General features: G+C 36.1%; 1 protein-coding gene across 2 annotated transcripts in view; it reads right to left on the bottom strand.

Moving 5' to 3' along the window:
- Positions 1-18,154, bottom strand: part of LOC109073004 (serine/threonine-protein phosphatase 2A 55 kDa regulatory subunit B beta isoform) — a 55,486-nt gene that overhangs the window by 22,543 nt on the left and 14,789 nt on the right. The window contains exon 1 of one of the 2 annotated variants that reach the window (XM_042748083.1): positions 14,043-14,552. The exons of the other annotated variant lie outside the window; for it this stretch is intronic. Coding sequence (XP_042604017.1) covers positions 14,043-14,112 — 70 coding nt within the window. The 5' untranslated portion in view covers positions 14,113-14,552. Of the gene's footprint in view, positions 1-14,042; positions 14,553-18,154 lie in introns of those variants that run through there. 2 annotated transcript variants of the gene reach the window in all.

Below are 18,154 nucleotides of genomic sequence, written 5' to 3' on the forward strand. Positions count from 1 at the left end.
GGCCTCCAGGTCATATTTAAAAAGGGAGAATGCATTACTTTGAGTAAAATTTAAGATAAAACAATAATAAATAGAATTACACAATTAATTAAATTATACATTCAATTATATTAAAACAATATTAATGCAATATTAATTGAAAGACTCTTTTTTTTGTGCCAGCTGTAATGAATAAGGTCAATCTAGTGTGTCATCATAGAAACACGGAAAGTTTAATGAATATATTGACAAATGCACTCAAATAAAAATCAATGCCCTTCGATTAACTTTGAGTGCAAGATATTTGACATTTCTTTTGTTGTATTATTATAGAGACAGAGTTTTGGTCGTTGGAAGCCATGCATTGTATTAACAGAGGTCAGGACATGTTTGAGAAACTAATTTTTAAGCCATGGAAAAACCAGAGCTGCCACAAGATACGTTAAATACTGCATGAAACGGAAATTGCAATCGACTTTTCGTTACTATTGTGGCTTTCAAAAGAAGTTTTCTCCAATGCATGCTGGCCACAATTATTGGCGCCCCTAGAAATTCTTATGAGTAAAATATATTTGATGTATATTCCCATTCATATTTAAATTTTTTAGCACATCAGGGTGACTAGGAGCATGAAATTGTCCAGCCATGTCTTCCTGTTCCACAGGATTATAAATATGAGAAACACAAAGACCAAATTCCCTTAATCATCCATCACAAGGAGTAAAACCAAAGAATATAGTTCCGATGTGCAGAACAAGATTGTTGAGCGTCACAAAATAGAAAGTGGCTGTAAGAAAAGTTGAAAATCCCCATTTCCACCATCAGGGCAATAATGAAGAGGTTCCAATCAACTAAAGATGTTACGAATCTGCCTGGAAGAGGACATGTGTCTATATCATCCTAATGCACTGTGAGGAGGAGAGGCCAAAGACTCTCCAAGGCTCACAGATGGAGAATTGCAGAGATTAGTTTAGTCTTGAGTCAGAAGGCCTGTTTTTCTGAGGTCCTGGACGTCTTGTTCAGATGCATGGCATTCTATACCAACAGATTAACAAATCTAAACCTGACTGCCTCTGCTAGAAATCTTATAATGGGCTGTGGTTAGATCTTCCATCAGGACAATAATCCAAAACAAACAACACAAATGGGTTGCTGAGCACAAAATGGAGTTTTTTGCCATGGCCGTCCCAGTCCTCTGACCTGAACCCTGTAGAAAATGAGTTGGATGAACTGAAGTGCCAACATGGAGCTGTGAATCTGAAGGACCTAGAGAGATTCTGGATAAAGGAATGGCCTCTGATCTCTTATCAGGTGCTCTCCAAACTCTTCAGGCATTATAGGAGAAAACTCAGAGCTGTTATCTCAGGAAAAGGATGTTGCAATAATTGGGTGTCAATAATTATGGCCAACATGAACTAGCAAAAGCCTTTATTTCACAATGAGATTTTGTATATCTGTTTTTGGCTCTGTTGCTGTTGGCTATTTGCAATTTTAAATTTTTCGAGGCTTTTTAAAACGAAGTGTCTATTTACACAGTGCAAATAGCCCGCCTTGTTGACAGAACCTATTTACACCAACTCCGCCCACAAACATGTGATTCGACTAGTCAGCATTATGAAAGACAGTTGATAGCCGTCAGCTCCAGTGGCACAGATGGTAAAATGTGTGTCGTACTTATTTTGATGTGATCGACACGGGTTCGAATCTGCCTTTTGGCGAACTTTTTTTCTCCCTTTTCAAATTTCAAATTACATTAGAAAAGTGGTTAGAGACTTTGTCTCCTGACCCTAAGGTTGTGGGTTCGAGTCTCGGGCCGGCAATACCATGACTGAGGTGCCCTTGAGCAAGGCACCGAACCCCGAACTGCTCTCCGGGCACCGCAGCAATAAATGGCTGTTCACTGCACGGTGTGTGTGTGTGTGTGTTCACCTTTCTTCTCTCATGAGCAGCGCTTCCTGGAGAATGGAAACAACACCCACAATCGCTCAACATACTTGGCTGTATGTCACGTCACTTTCTCTTTTTTTTGTCCCAATAAGGTGGCATCCATTTAATAATTAGAATTAAAATTAAAATTTACACTCAATAAGTTATTATTACATACTGTTTTATAATATACTACAATACTGAGGTAAGTAGTATAAATAATAAGTAGTATGAATAGCAGAAAATCCTGCTATTTTAACATGTAAATAGCATCTATCGCTAAGAAAATGTGCTATTTTCACACAGTGTAAATAGCATCTAATTATTTAGACAGTGTAAATAGCCTCTATCACTATTTACACTTAGTGCAAATAGCAGCTGGCTTTTTAAAAGGTTGTTTTTAAAAGGTGTTTCACCAAAAGGTCAACAAGGGCTACCATCCATGTTAAATGCTAGCTTGCTGACTAGTTTAAACAACACTATTTACTGTAGCCACATGATGCACCCACACAGTGATATGCTGTAGCTGAACCTTCTTCTGTGTTTACACATGACATAATAGAAACTGAATGACGCAGGTGTGGAATTTTCTGCAGAATCTAATCCGATACTTCAAAATTGAACTTAATATTGCAGGCTCACTCTAGTGATATGGAATAAAGAACACAAATTGGAACACTGCATATTCATGTTCTTGTTTAATATTTCTTACAGTTAACTAGCTACTTATTAACATGCATATTACTAGCATATTAGTATTTATAAAGCACATATTAATGCCTTATTCTGCATGACCATATTCTATATCCTTTAACCTACCCCAATACCTAAAGTTAACAACAAGAAACAAATTAGGAGTTTATTAAAGCAAAAGTTGTAATTAATAGTAGTGAGAATTGGTCCCTAAATTAAAGAATAAAATCTCACACTCAAAAATAGGAATAGGAGATGTATTAACTACAGTATGCTTTAATTCGTTGACATTTTCAAAACCTTAAACACTTTTTGCTATTAATATAATGGAGTAAAATGCTAAAAATATCTAAATCAACCGAACTGTCTCCTGTCTCCCTACAAACTACCTCCTGCCTTTCCACTCTTTTTCCACTACTGTACTGTGAGCAGATTTACTCTGGGAATAATGAATATGCCTCCAGGGGCTGAAGCTAAAATATTTCGTTTCATGAATAAATTGAATGGGATAGCCAGGGGGTGTTTGGCTTGGCAGCATCGCTTACCGGGAACCAGTCAATAACAAACGGGAGCCGCTCTGCATCTAATGATCCAGAGAGATAACATGAGAACTGTGAACAGCAGCAGACTGCTGGAGTTTGCTTTCTCTTTACCCAAAGAGAGGTCAAAGAGCTAAAAGAACAATCATTTAGCAATCAGGTCAAAGAAACAGAGGTGCTAAATATAGAAATTCAAGATTTGGGGAGTGGCTTTCAAGAGAGGAATACTAGAGAAAAAAAAATATATTGACGTTGCTTTGCCAAATTGTTGCATTCCTCACATCATCAGTCACAAATAATGATAGCTTTATGATGCCAATGCAATAACATGGAAGCTCATTTCCGCCATATAAGAAATAAAGAATGCTTTGGTAAAGCATAATCATGACATAAAAAAGTTAAAAATTATGAGATACTAAGTCATTATTAAGAGATAAAAGTCAAAAATATGATCAAGTCATGATTCTGAGATGAAAAGTTGAAAGTATGACATGCAAAAGCAAAGGTATGAGAGAAATCACATTTATGATTATTTTTAGTCATTATTATTACTCTTTATTTTAAGGTCCAATTCTCTCTATTAACTAGCATGCATATTACTAGCATAATGGCTGTTTATTTTTAACTACTTACTAACATTAATAAGCAACAAATTAGGAGTTAATTGAGGCAAAAACTGTAGTTAATCATCAGTTAATTAGTTGATAGTGAGAACTGGACCTTAAAATAAATTGTGACCATGACTTTTTATTTCATAATGTCAACTTTCTGTCATCATTTTGACTTTCTGTGCCATAACTTTGACTTTTTGCCATAATTTTGAGTTAGGTTAATTATTTTTTGTTGTTGTTGTTTTGTCATAATTTTAAATTTTAAATCATAATTATGATTATCTCATAACTTTCACTTAGTATCTCATAATTTCTACATTTCATATTTAAACTGATCTCTAAATAGTATTTAACAGGTGTCATAAAACCAGTAACTGGATTTGTTGCCAATTTTAAAAAGAATGAATGATTTGGACTATGCACTTTTTTACACCCTACCTGAATATATTTGTGTGTGTGTTAGAGTTTTCCACAGAAAGCAGAGAATGACTCTACTGACATTTTGGCTGAACTATTTCTCTGAAGACATACACAGATAAACTGCATCCTGGTCTCCCTACAACTCAATACAGGCTATTACCCATGGACTGTAATTGCCTGCAGTGTTGGCCCTCCATTGTTAGCTGTTAGGGGCCAGAAGTCTTTTGTCTGGCAGGTATTGGGTGGCTCGATGCTGACTGGGGGGGATTGCAGTAAATATAAAAAGGCGATTTGCTGAGTTCAGGTACTGAAGCAGCACTACTCTTCCACTGCAGTGGCAGAGAAAGGCCTATTCCATATGGATACATAAATTACCACACAGGAATCAATGGGCAGGGAGAAAATAAATCAGTCTTGATTTATGGCCATGCAGCAGCAGTAAACAAAGACACAAATGCAAGGAGCCAAGCACAGGACCTTGTAGGTTAAAAGCAGTGTTGAGGAATAGCTAACTAAAAGAAGCAGTGCTACTAACGTCACTACATTTTTCAGTAGTGTGACAGTTCATGTCTAGTACAAAATAGTTATTTTTAAACCTTTTAAATTTACAGAAGGTAATATCTTACTTTCAAGTCTCCTCCCTAGCATGGGACAGTAGTTTAAACTGATTTAATATTGAAATATTGTTAAATATCAAAAAACAAAACATATTGCCCCATATAGCTACTCTTTCTTCTGGTTTACCAAACTACAAACCCCCCCCCCCCAAAAAAACCAACTTGACTGTAGTGTAACACTTTTATTTATACAGTAAGTAGATTGCAGCTTGGCAAGCTACAGGTTCAAAGCAGCTTCCCCGACACCTGCTAAACAGCATTGTTTACAATGATTTACAATGACTGATTCATGTCAATTGTAAATATCTTCGGTTCTATGTGCCTAAGCAGCTGTGAGGGATAGAGAAAGCGTGTCTGTGAATGTGACATCTGGTCCACATTAATGGGTCTGGTTGTTATCGCTCCTGCAGTAGCTTATGAACATGTCAACATCAGCATTCAGTGGCACCCTGCACACTGGCACTATTTGTCTCTATTACTGGCAACATCTGCGACCATCTGCATCTCTAATACAGGTTTATTGTGCCCATACGCTGTAATCGGAGGCTAAATGGACCGTTTTTGTATTGGGAGTACCACATGTGTCTCACATGCATCAGTGTGACATATTTTCTCTATTTATATTGCCAAATTTGTGCCACTTGACATTTTTATACAACAAAAGATCACAATCTATGGTTGCTGTCATCACAATATCAGATTTTCACTGCATAATAATCATGGCCAAAACTTTAACTTTATTTAGTGTATTTTGTGCTAAAACCTGCATATTTTTCTTCCATTCTTCCATTTTATGATGGTCAGTAGTATTAAAGTCCCCTTCAATCACAAATTGTATCCCATTTTGATCCTCAAAATATTTAAACATATTTAAACATATTTAAACATTTTTCCCATGAAAATAATTTCTGTTAAAATGACTTGAATATAATAAACTCTTACCTAATTTCTGTTAAAATGACTTGAATATAATAAACTCTTACCTAATAATACAGCTAATAATGTGTTGCTGATTTTACACAACCCCATTTGCTACCTCAGACAACTCTACACTAATGATATGAAAAGCTCCACCCCACTAGTTGAGGGGATTGGTTACATGTTTGGTTATATTGATTTGTTACATGTTTGGGGGACTGTTTCAAACCATCTTTGGTACACTGCAGTTTTAAGGAAAGAAATGCTTAGCAATGGTGATGACTGATGATTTTGCACATGGTTTGCATTTTAAAAAAAACACCAGATAGAAATGTAAACAACATTAAAAACAGGGGGTCTTTAACATGAGGGTGTGTAAATGACAGAATTTTCATTTTCGGGTGAAACGGGAAACTGATGTTTTGCTTTGTGAATTTCATGTGAAATTTACATGAAGTATATTCTGCTCAGGGTTCTCTCGGGTTTTATTTAATGGTCTCTAGAGTCTTTACTGTGACCACACATGCTAATGCGCTATCCTTGACTGGAAACAGCATGTGAAGCTGAATAATCAACCCTCCTGGCTGAGCAGATGATGGCTTTACTCCACTGACAGAGCAGAAAGGCTGAGTCATCATGGTATTAACAAGACTTCATCACATTTATGATGTTTTTTAAATTACAGAAGTTGCCACATTAGCAACAGTTTAAACTGGCTTCTGAATAACATTATTTCTGCAGTATATAGTACTACAATTGCTAAAATGCACAATACACAACAAAGAACATTCAGAGGTCACATACAGCCATTACTTTTTACCTTTTCCTTCTTGACCTGTTGTTTTATTGGACTGGTGAAAATAAAGATATTTCCACACTGGTCCACACACTGAATCTGTGTAGGAGGTTGGAGAGCATCTGGAATGTTTTTTCAATCACCATACATCTTCAGAATGAAAAGATTTTGGCCATTTTAAAGTAAATGCAAATTCTCTTAAAATATAAAGACAACTGCATGTGCATGTTCTAAAAAGACAATACCCATGGGTATTTTCACTTTCCATCTTCTCCGGCTCAAACAACTGTAAATTGAATCCAGAGAAGGCCAAATTCAATCTTATCGACCTCTAATAGCCATTACCATCACATCACCTTCTAGAAAATATGGCTGTGGACATTAAATGAAGAAGCAACTGTAGTAATCTGACATGTTTTCATACAGGTTTCCAAGCTATTTTCTTTGAGAACGCTGTGGGCGGTAATAAGGTGGCTGTTACACACAGATGACTACCAATCTACTTCAGCTCTGGAAAAATCGTTTTTCTGCTTTCAGACTGCTACTGCTTAAATGGTTGTCAATATGCACTGCGGCACCTCCATTTGTCCGTCACCCAGTGTGAAAGGAGAGAACCATGATGCTGACGGTGCAGTAATGAGGAGAGGAAAAGGAGGTACAGGGTTTTGTCGTTCAAATTGGGTAAACATAATGAGAAGACGCAGGAGGTGACAGAGAGAGGCAACTGAGGTGCAAACAACGTCAAAAAATTTGGTAGCTTGTGCTACAATGCCGCAGGGCATTTGATAAAGAGCAAGAGAGAGGCGCCAAAACGGGAAGCATCAGCAAACTGATTTTAATGAGCCAACACAAGAGGGTCACAATGGAGCCAAAAGGATCCCTGACTAGACCCCATCCCCCTTCCCGCACTCGCCGGCAGAGCGACACCGCCATAGCACTAACGCAGGGTCAGGAGGTCCGAAGGGCACGCCGCTACCCTGTGCCTGTAAATTAATGAACACTCTGTGTCCAGAGAAACTACCTCCAACAAACTGTTAATTTGTTCCTTTTCCACTCCATCAAACAACGGTGTAATAACAAGAGGGACTGCTGGGATCAGAACAGGGACTTGGTTACAACTACCATTTAATGCACTACTGTAACATTCCTGTTTGAACAAATGACTGTGAAAGCAACATACAAAACAATGTCTTAAGGTCTTATATGGCGACGATGATTTGGGGCAAGTAGGATGCTTTCCTGGATTAATGTTTTTATCATTAGTAATATATTCTTATACAAAATATAACAGCCAATCAGATTTCAGACTCGAACAACAAACGTATTAACTTTAAAACTATTAGTATTTATTAAAATGCATTTATAAAGGTTTGAGAGACTTCAGAAAGTGTACACTACAATTCAAAAGATTTGTTTTAGCATTTTTTGAATAAGTCTCTTATGCTTACCAAGGCTGCATTTGTTTAAACAAAAATACAGTAAAAACAGTAATATTTAAAATATTGTTACAATTATGTTTCATATTTCATTTTAAATTGTAATTTATTCCAGTGATGCAAAGCTGAATTTTTAGCATCATTACTCCCAGTCTTCAGTTTCACATGATCCTTCAGAAATCATTCTAATATGCAGATTTGCTGTTGAAGAAACATTACTTGTGTTCTTCAAGTGTTTTTTTTCCAAGATTCTTAGATATAGCAAAAGATTTGAATCTGTTTTTTAGAATTTTGACATTAAATGTGTCCTTGCTAACTTATAATTTCTTTCTTTCTTTCAAAAAATTCAAAAAATCAAAAATTTTTGAATGGTAGTGTATACACTGGGCAGTGTTTTTTTATGAAAGTGCATTCAAGATTCAGTAGATGAATAGAAATTAAGAATCTTTTATAACATTGTTTGTCAACAGCTGCATTTGAGCCAGAATGAAGCTTCGCCTGAGGAACAGCTGCATTTGAGCCAGAATGAAGCTTCGCCTGAGGAATTAAGTGATTTCCTGGGGTGCGTAATGCCCTCAGACTAATGGCAAGAACCTTACCAAGATGCCAGAATGAACAGATGTACGAGCCAATGGGATTATGGGATGAACTCAGCTGTAAAGTAGATCTAAAGTCAGTGGACCACTTGATAAACAGATGGAACTTGCAAATCAACTGTTACTTGAATGATGATGGTATCTTGTGAGATGAGTACATACGCCTTGATACACACAATAGCAATAGTGCCACTCATATGTACATACATGCCTACGGCTTCTTGTAAACAAAGACACTAAGACTGTGGGCAAATACACAGAGAGAGAGAAAATTTGCCTGGTGGACAATATAAAGGTGTAAAACTTACTTATATGAAGGAGAAACCTGAGACATACCTAGAGGCCAGAATATCACAGAAACTTCAGGGTAGGCTCTTTTTACTTTTTGCAGTAAGCAAACACCTACCAACTACCCAGAGCACCCTAGCAGCCACACAGCAACATGCTAAAAGCCACTCAGAATGCCTCAGCAACCACATAAGCACTATTCTGGCAACCATGTTGGTAAATAAAATTGCTCCAGTTTACCTCTAGTTTACAGTTATTCCTTCATGAGACAGTTTGGTGCAAAGCATGGTTTATAGGTGAGCCATGTGTTAATAACACATCTCAGTCTACTTTATATATTCTCTGTAGGATTCAACCCCTCTGTTTTTCAGTATCTCTCGTTTCCTTTTGAACTCACAAGCTATCCCAAAGGAAGCAGCCTTATTCTAGGCCTCTGCTAACGCAGGAGTGGAGGGTGGGGGGCATGCTGGAGTTTTTATTTAATGTTTGATTTCAGACTCTACAGCTGCATACAACAAGTACTGTGCCCTGTAATGTCTTTTAGTTAATCATTATATACTGGTGATTATAGACAATTATAGACAGGTGGTGCTGGGGAGGAGGGGGGCTTAAAGAAAATTCTCTGACTGCACTTAGAAGAACCAAACAGCTGTCAGTAAAGTCAAGAAATTTTCTTATCCCTCCTCCTCATCAGCATTGGCAAAAACATACATATGTGCACGCATAATTATATCTAAATTAGCTATATATCATAAATTATATCTAAAATAATAAAATAATAATATAACTGGCCAAAAACAAAGAAAAAGCACATTTAACACATTTCAGCTTTAGAATAACTGTATGACGGTATGTTTTATAAGCTTTGCGATACACACCATGATTTTCTAAATATACTGCCCTAGACAAAATCTTCCCTGCTTGACAGAAAAATCACAGGAAGCATCTGCAAGGAAAGAGATGAGCCAGATAAGTCTCTGAGATCAGATTAGAGAAGGATCGCTCAGAAAGTGACCCTACCTTCCCAATCAACCCTTCAGTGTACCTGACCAGGCCTAAATCACCACTGATCTTCCTCGAATTTCACTCAGACCTTCATTCACTGCTGATCACCTTATGGTACTACACATATAACTTCTTTACACTTTAGTATTTAGTATTTACTCCTTTAACAAAATGTCTGACCTAAGGCAATGTCTTTGATGGGTGCAGGTGTATTTTACTGCAGACTAAACACTCACTAGGTTGTTTTGTCTGCACAGCTATGATTTAGATAACATTACCTCTCTCTATGTGACTGAGGTCAAAAGGTCTTGAATGGCACATGTATGTCAACCTTATGTATAAGTTTCACCTTGACCTTATTGTAAAGGCTTTCATTCTGTGGTGTGTATTTGCTCTGTTGTTGTCTACCCTGCACAAAGATGCTGACAGAACCTTGTGGAGCAGAGCGTGGCAGGGATAAACATGGGTGCATAATAGCTGCTTTAAAAATGCATAGGTTATCATTTATTTATTTGATTGTCAAAACCACAGAGGCATCAGTACAATGGTGGTTAACTTTTCAAGCTCTGAGCACAGCTGTGTCTGGTAACGACTGTTCGTCGGTTTTCTGCAGATGATCTTGCTCTATACACATAAGAGGAAAAATTCAGAGGCTTCTGGAAGTTTTCCATAACATCCCATGTCAGTTTTAAATGCTATTATACTTCTAGGTAAGAGTGATTAAAAATCTCAGCTTGCTGAAGCTCTAACATTGCAAGACAATCAACAACTAGCTTTTTACATAACCTGAAGAAAATATGAGTGGTGCTTGCTTTTGACGTTGTTATACACTTGCCAAGTTTCTAGGGTGCTTATATGTACAGTATTTGCAAGGTTTTACTTAGTGAGCCAAGTCAAAAGCCAACCCTAAATGTCTATGATTATTGTATGGAGTTTCTATAAAGGTAAGAGCACACCTCTACTCAACAAACCACATCATTTATGTCCATAGCACAGTAACAGATTGGGACAAAAAATGTTCACTCAAAATTGAAAATTCTGTAATCATTTATTTAATTGTGTAATAATGTCATGTAATTTAAATGCTTTTAAATAAACCTTTGCTTCTTTCCATTAAACACAAAAGGAAGCATTTTAAAATACTTTAATAGATGCTTTTTTCATGCAATGAATGTAGAATGGAGCGTAAAAGCTTCAACAATCATGTAAAAGTACCATTAAGGTATCAAAAAATCCAGTCTTCTAAATCCATAATTTTGTGTGAAGAACAAAACAAAACTTCAGTTCTTATAATCCTGCATTACAATCGTAATCATAATTGTTGATTATTTCCTTCAATATTGTAATCATAATAAATGTTTTTTAAATATCTTTTTTGTAGATCAACTGCAAGCTACATTCTTTGAGATAACGTAAAACCAAATGGAATTCTGTAATTCTGTAATCGACACCTTTCACTTTCGTTAATCATCTATACTTAGATTTATTGTGCAGCCCTAATTGTTGACATCCATCCTAGAGTTTATAATGAAAGTAGAAATGTCCAATTTATAAATTAATCACATCACTTCAATGAATCGGTTGATCTACTTCACCAAAAAAGTCTGAACGATTGGTTCACAAATTGAAGTCAGTTCACTTCAACTCACTTGACTCAATGATCTAGTTACAGTGGATAACAGCTCCCTGCAGGGAAAGGTTATCGGAAGACTGACGTAAATTTCAGTCTGTAACTCACACAAAGGAATTGCATGGCTTCAAAAGAATTGGAATATGGTGCACAAGTTGTATGAATTATAACTATTTGAATGATAATTGATATTATTTTGATGCTTTTGTTAAAATGTTTAAAAATAATTAGAATGGAAAATGAATGGAGACGAGCAACCAGCAAAGTCATATTGGGTTTGGAATAAAAAGAGATCATCCAGAATTTTCGTTTCTCAGTGCACTACTGTATTCTCTTAAAGGTAAAATTTTGTCATTAATCACTTACCCCCATGTCGTTCCAAACCTGTAAAAGCTCCGTTCATCTTCGGAACTCAATTTATTGAGTATTCTGACAATGACTTTCATACCTTTTATGAACCATGACACTGTTATTTACTTTGCAGTCTATTGGACAGTCTCAAGCCTCCAGGTTTTCATCCAAAATATCTTAAATTGTGTTCCGAAGACGAACTGAGCTTTTACGGGTTTGGAACGACATTGGGGTAATTAATGACAAATTAATGACAAAATTTTCATTTTGATGCGACCAATGCTTTCAATGCACCAAACCTGAAGAAAATTGCCAACCATGCTTTGATGTCAACACATGTAGCACAATGGTGAGAGTGATTCACCAAGTACAACATGTTCCTGGATCAACATCCTTGTTGATCCTGGAACAGCATTCCAATCAATCAATCAGAATTGAGATATAACTTTTCAGGAAATATCTGTTTTAGGCTTAAAATCAGGGTTAGGTGCTTCTACACCCTTGTTAATCAGCTATCATTTCCAAATGATTACATCAATAAATTATGACCATTATGTTGTTCCAGGATGGGGTTGGGTTTAAGTCTATATTTTTGGACAGTAATGTTGATCCAGGATCATCAAAAGATGTTGATCCAGGAACATCTCTTACTTGGCAAAATCACGACAACCGTAGCACAATACCCCAAAAGTTTGTGCAAAAAAATTGGTTACCAATTCTGAGGCAGCAGTCAGGATATTAAATAAGAGTCTTAAAACAAGCTTGTGCAAGCATTACACCTTTTGCCCCAAAACACAAAATTGATCCACCTTAATCTTCCTCAACATGTCTCAGCTGTAAACTAAATAAAAAGTTATTACGAATTACACACAGTAAGACCAGAAATGTGAATTAAGAAAGCAAACATTGTCCATTTTGATTCCATGTTGGCTTTAATGAATAAATACTCTTAAAGACTGGATTTGAGCATAGCCTGGAGACGGGAAGAGGCCTGAAAAGTGGATTTTCACAGCTGGAATGACATCACATCTGTCTATGTGTTCTCTGGCTTTAATCTCTGATTTATTCCCTTCTCTCACTATCCCTCCCTCCCTTTTTCTCTCCACCTCGGTCTCCAACCAACCCCCCATTCACTGATGCATCGCACCAGTCCTGTTGAAGGCTTCTTGTCTGTGCATGAGAGGAGGGTCTGGCTCAGTGAAACTCCTCAGCTGTCTATTGTCAGAGAAGAAGAATGCCTTTATACTGTCAATATAATCTAGAGTTTGCACTGGCTGCATTGCCTTGGAAGACAATTGAAAGAACTGTAACAGTTCACAATGGAAAATGTTTGTAACTGTGCAAAAGCCTAGTTTTGACAGTAGGTTTCCACTGTAAGCATTTCAGTTGTGACAATTCTAGAGAAATAACAAATTATTTGTTCTCCAAAAGAAATGTGTACAGGATCCTTTAGGACTGGAACTGATCCTAAAGGGATACTGTATGAACTGCAACTCATAAAGTATGCATTCTAAAAGATTTAGGTTTTTCTAAAATGTCATAATATTAAAATAAAGTTCCAATTAAGATTGGTTCCGAGCTATGATAGCTAGTTGATTTTCGCCTTGTTTTGTTAGAAATACATCTTAATGTATCCTACTATGTTATATTAGACCACCACATTCAAATCTAAACTGTCAGCTCTTATACTGATGGAGCTTGGCGGACTAAACCACCAGCAGAAAATCTTCTTAAAGTGTTAGTCTGACTGCTCATCTATTTTTAGCTTAAATAAAACACTACAATCAGTATTTTGCATTGCTATATTTGTGTTACACATGGAAGATGCCAGCATGACTGACACACTTATGAGAAATAAGCATTTGCACTTGCACATGATTGCTAAAGGGATTTCCATCATAATTTGGCACCGATCCTAATGGGATCAAATAAAATCCTACTTCATAAACTGTAACTCCTAAAGGATTTTATAATCTATTTTTGATCCTTAGAACCCAATGTGTTCTAGAAGATTCTTATTGGAATCAGAAAAAAATTAAACAAATTCCCATTAGAAGTGGTTTCACATTATAATAATAATTCTCTTTTTTTCTTTTTTTTTTTAATCCTAAAGGATGCATACAGGATTGCCTTATTAAAGCCAAACCAGGAACCTTTAGAACTGTTTCCAAATAATTCCTTTAGGAGGTCTGACTCTATGTGCACCTGAGAGAAGGCGATCATGTGATGAGATATACCTTCAGTTGCATAGTTGTGGTCGCGAAGGAAGCTGTTGTTGATCTTGCGGGTGTCTATTTCCTCATCCATCGAGAAAGGCGCTGATTACACTGAGAAACGCAGAGAGAGAAACGCGCTATCTATCCATGCTCCGCGCTCATGCATGCGTTCAGCCCAGAGCCCGGCGCGCAAGACACGGACGCATCATCATATTACACAGCAGTCGCCCTGAAATCCGTCAGTAAATGAACAACAGTGCGATGAGCGAGAAAGCCGGTGTCGGTTCGCAAGGTGTCACAAGGCGGGGTTATCTGCAGCAGACCGTGACTTCATCCAAAATGACAACAATCCGCGTCCGAATCCATGCTTCGAAATCGGGTGTCATGCAAAGTCTGACAAGTTCGAGATGTGACCGGCGGTGCTGCCGCGCTTTCCTCTCTGTCGCTGAAGTGCTGACGCGAGGCTGCCGTGGACGCGGCGCATCGGTTGAAGTGCGAGACTGGCGCTGCAACAGAGACTCCTCCCCCTCTGTCCACCTGCGTCAGCATCACTCCAGCCTGTGCGCAGACGATGATGTTTATGTGTGATGGTGTTTCAGCACTTGTTGAATGATGCATCACTTGTATAATAATTATGATTATGATGATGAAGCTCCTGTAAAAAAAAAAAAAAAAAAGCAGTGTGGCGGTACAGCGATTAGATAAAAATGGTACTTGGGTAGCTGACAGAAGAATTTTTTTTAACTACATATTCAGACATTTTGAACTGTGGTATTATAATAAAGAGCTTCTTGAAATTTTAAAGAGATTAGAAAAATGTAGATTGATGTCTTCCAAACCCGTAAGACCTCCGTAAGATATTTTTGATGAATTCCGAGAGCTCTCTGACCCTCCCATAGACAGCAAGGGTATTACCATGATCAAGGTCCAGAAACATAGCATGGACATTGGTAAATTAATCCATGTGACATCAGTGGTTCAACTGTAATTTTTTGAAGCTATGAGAATACTTTTTGTGTGCAAAGAAAACAAAAATGACTTTATTCAACAATTCATCTTACAGTTTTACTTTTATTTTACATTTTGCGACGCTATAAATGATCACACAGGCGATATTTGCTATATAGTAGCCGGCACTATTTGTTTTGTATGTAAAAAAAAAAAAAAAAATGGTATTACGTGGTTGTAATGTATTCTGAGTTTGTGTTCTGTTTGGGTGACATTTTGTATTATGGTTCGGTTCTGTGTCTCAGTTTTCAATCAGTCTCTTGTGTCTTCAGTGAGGTTCCTTGTTTTATTTTTTATCTGTTGCTATGGTGTTTTGTTGTTTGATTAGGGTCTGCACCTGTAATTCATTTCATTGGCTGGTTTGGTCTGTGTATTTACGTTCTGTGTTTTCCTCAATCCATTGTCTGTCTTCATTAGATATTGTTGGGTTGTTCTGTTTGCGTTCTGCCAGCTCTAGATATGAGTATTTTTTATTTATTTATTTATTTATTTATTATTATTAAAAGATTTGCTGCATTTTGATCCTGACTTTTATTATCTTTTCAATCAAACATTCCTGACAAAACAACACTAAAAATTATTGTTGAATCATTAAAAGCAAGCGAGTAGCATTCATACATTTCTACATTAATGTTTCCATTTTGTGTGTATGCAATTTTCCTGCCAACGCACCTCTAAAAACAACCTGTGATTTATTTATTATCATTTTTGACAGTGCTAAAACATTAACAGCCTGCACATGTTATGTGACACATCACTGCCCTTGAACTGCACGCAAAATGAGTCAAAAGCATCATCTCTATTCCTCCATAAAACAGAGCAGTGAAGCATACACCTCAGATCTTCTCTTACTGGTGACCACTTCAAAATCCTCATATCCCAATCCTATTGTGTGTCACTATGTGGTGAATGAAATCCTCTCTTCCTCAAATCCCTTTAATTAGAAGATAACAGGGCACGCCAAACCCCTGGAGTAATCTTGATACTAGTTCTGGTGGAATTACAGAAGATTATTTAATAGACGTTAAAACTCAGTCCCAGACATATTCTTAGCATAGAAAGCTGACAATAAGAAATGTATTTTAAGGAATATTTCAGGTTAAATGGAACTTAAGACTCTAATTACAACTTCTGTTGTTAATTACGACAGTTCTGAAACCGTATCCAAAGTTCCAAAGTACATTTTTTCTTGGATTTTAGAGAGTGTTCATTTGGAATTTTTTGATATTTCAGTATTTTACCTGAAAATACTGTGCTGATATTTACAGCAAGAATTATTATAATGAATATTTTTGAAGAAAAGGAGAATCAGAGTAAGTCTGTGAGAACAAAAATTCTAACTCAAAATGAGCAAAATCCAATTCAGAAAAAAAAGAGCAGGGTTTAAACAGACTAAAAATTCTATTATGCTATCAGTCTTTCAGGCAACAACAGGTTATTTTATCAACATGCATTATGCAATCCATAAACCTGCTATACTGTTTGATTAATGCACCTGGGTATATTCTGGTAAAACTGAATATTGTTTTTGTGAGTTTGAGCACCTGTCTGGCAGCTGAGAGGCTGCTGGGTTTTGACAACCGAGCTCAATCCCAGCGGATATCACTGGTGTTCTGGTAATAGGTGCTATGGAGGTCAGCTCAATAGTGTCAGCAGCAGCTCTACTTAGAGCATATGGTGAGACAGAAGTGGCAGACAGACACATACACCCGGACACACACACACACACACACACACACACACACCGGTCTATATGGTCTAGATATGATTGTTATCATACTCTTTCCATGTTAATGATATAGTGAGTGCTTTTTAGTAAAGAAAATTCACCCCAAATTGAAAATACTATTATTTATTCATCCTTATGTTGTTCCAAACCCATGTTTTTGTTTTTATTCTGTGCATGAAGCATAAAAGAAAAAGAATGAGAGGGTAGGGTTGGAGCGATATGGTCAAAAGTACTATCACAGCATTTACTTATTTTTTTATTTACCATATAATCTAGTATCAATATTTATAATATTCACCTCATACCATTTATGGGGAAAACATTTACAATATTCCATATGTTTCCATATGTTATATTTGTCTTTTTTTCTCCCCAAATTGTTTTATTATTTAATAGTCTGCTAAATGCATAAAATAAATAAATAAAAAATACAAATGTATCATCAAAAATGGTAATGAAATTAATTCATAAAACTTTAACAATTTCAGGTGTGAAAAATGGTATATTTAATGAATAGATATCATCATACATCCCCCTGTTAATTATTAATCACAGTACATTAAGACAATTGTTTTATATTACAACTTTTCTAAAATCCAATGCTGATATGCAAATAAGACATTGTCTAATTAAATAAATTTGCATATAGACCTAACTTTCCGAAACAGAAATCTGAACACTGGATATGCAGGTTCAAAATTCTTGTTTCATTTTGACTACAAATTAGAGTTTAAGGTTTTTGCTGAGGGAACTTGTAAAAACCTTTAGAATATAAATAGGAATAAAGCTGTAATAAAGCTGTTTTTATGTAAGTGCGACTGAAGTGGAGATTTCACAGTACTCAGTGCAACAAAATACATATACTGTATATTTTGAGAAAAGGGCTTTTAATAAAATGTATTATTTATAATATGGATTCCTCATTTGTAAGTCGCTTTGGATAAAAGCCTCTGCTAAATGACTAAATGTAAATGTATTTGTAATTAAACCTAGAGACAGATAATAATGCATAATATATTTAATATAAACTGTAAGTAACATAATTAAATGTAAAATGAACACTTAAATGTGTATTTAGACTAGTTGAGAGAACATATTATGTTAGCAAAATATATATAAAGAATAATATAATAATAATTGACTAATGCATGAAAAATCAATTGTTTTGCTTGTAGTGTCTTGCCTAAAGCAACACTTCAAAATGTAATCAAATGAAAACCTAATTCATTTAGATTTTTATGTTTTTCATGAAGACCTGAGTTTCAGTGTGTAGTTGACAATAGCTTGCTTTTCTCAAATGAAGCTCCTCATACAGGATTTTATTTTTTGATAAATAAAGACTTAAAAAAAATGGGAAAAACATGAGAGAATGTACATTTTGTGGGTGAATGAACAA

Source organism: Cyprinus carpio, chromosome B21 (assembly GCF_018340385.1).
Source record: "Cyprinus carpio isolate SPL01 chromosome B21, ASM1834038v1, whole genome shotgun sequence".
Classification (NCBI taxonomy): domain Eukaryota; kingdom Metazoa; phylum Chordata; class Actinopteri; order Cypriniformes; family Cyprinidae; genus Cyprinus; species Cyprinus carpio.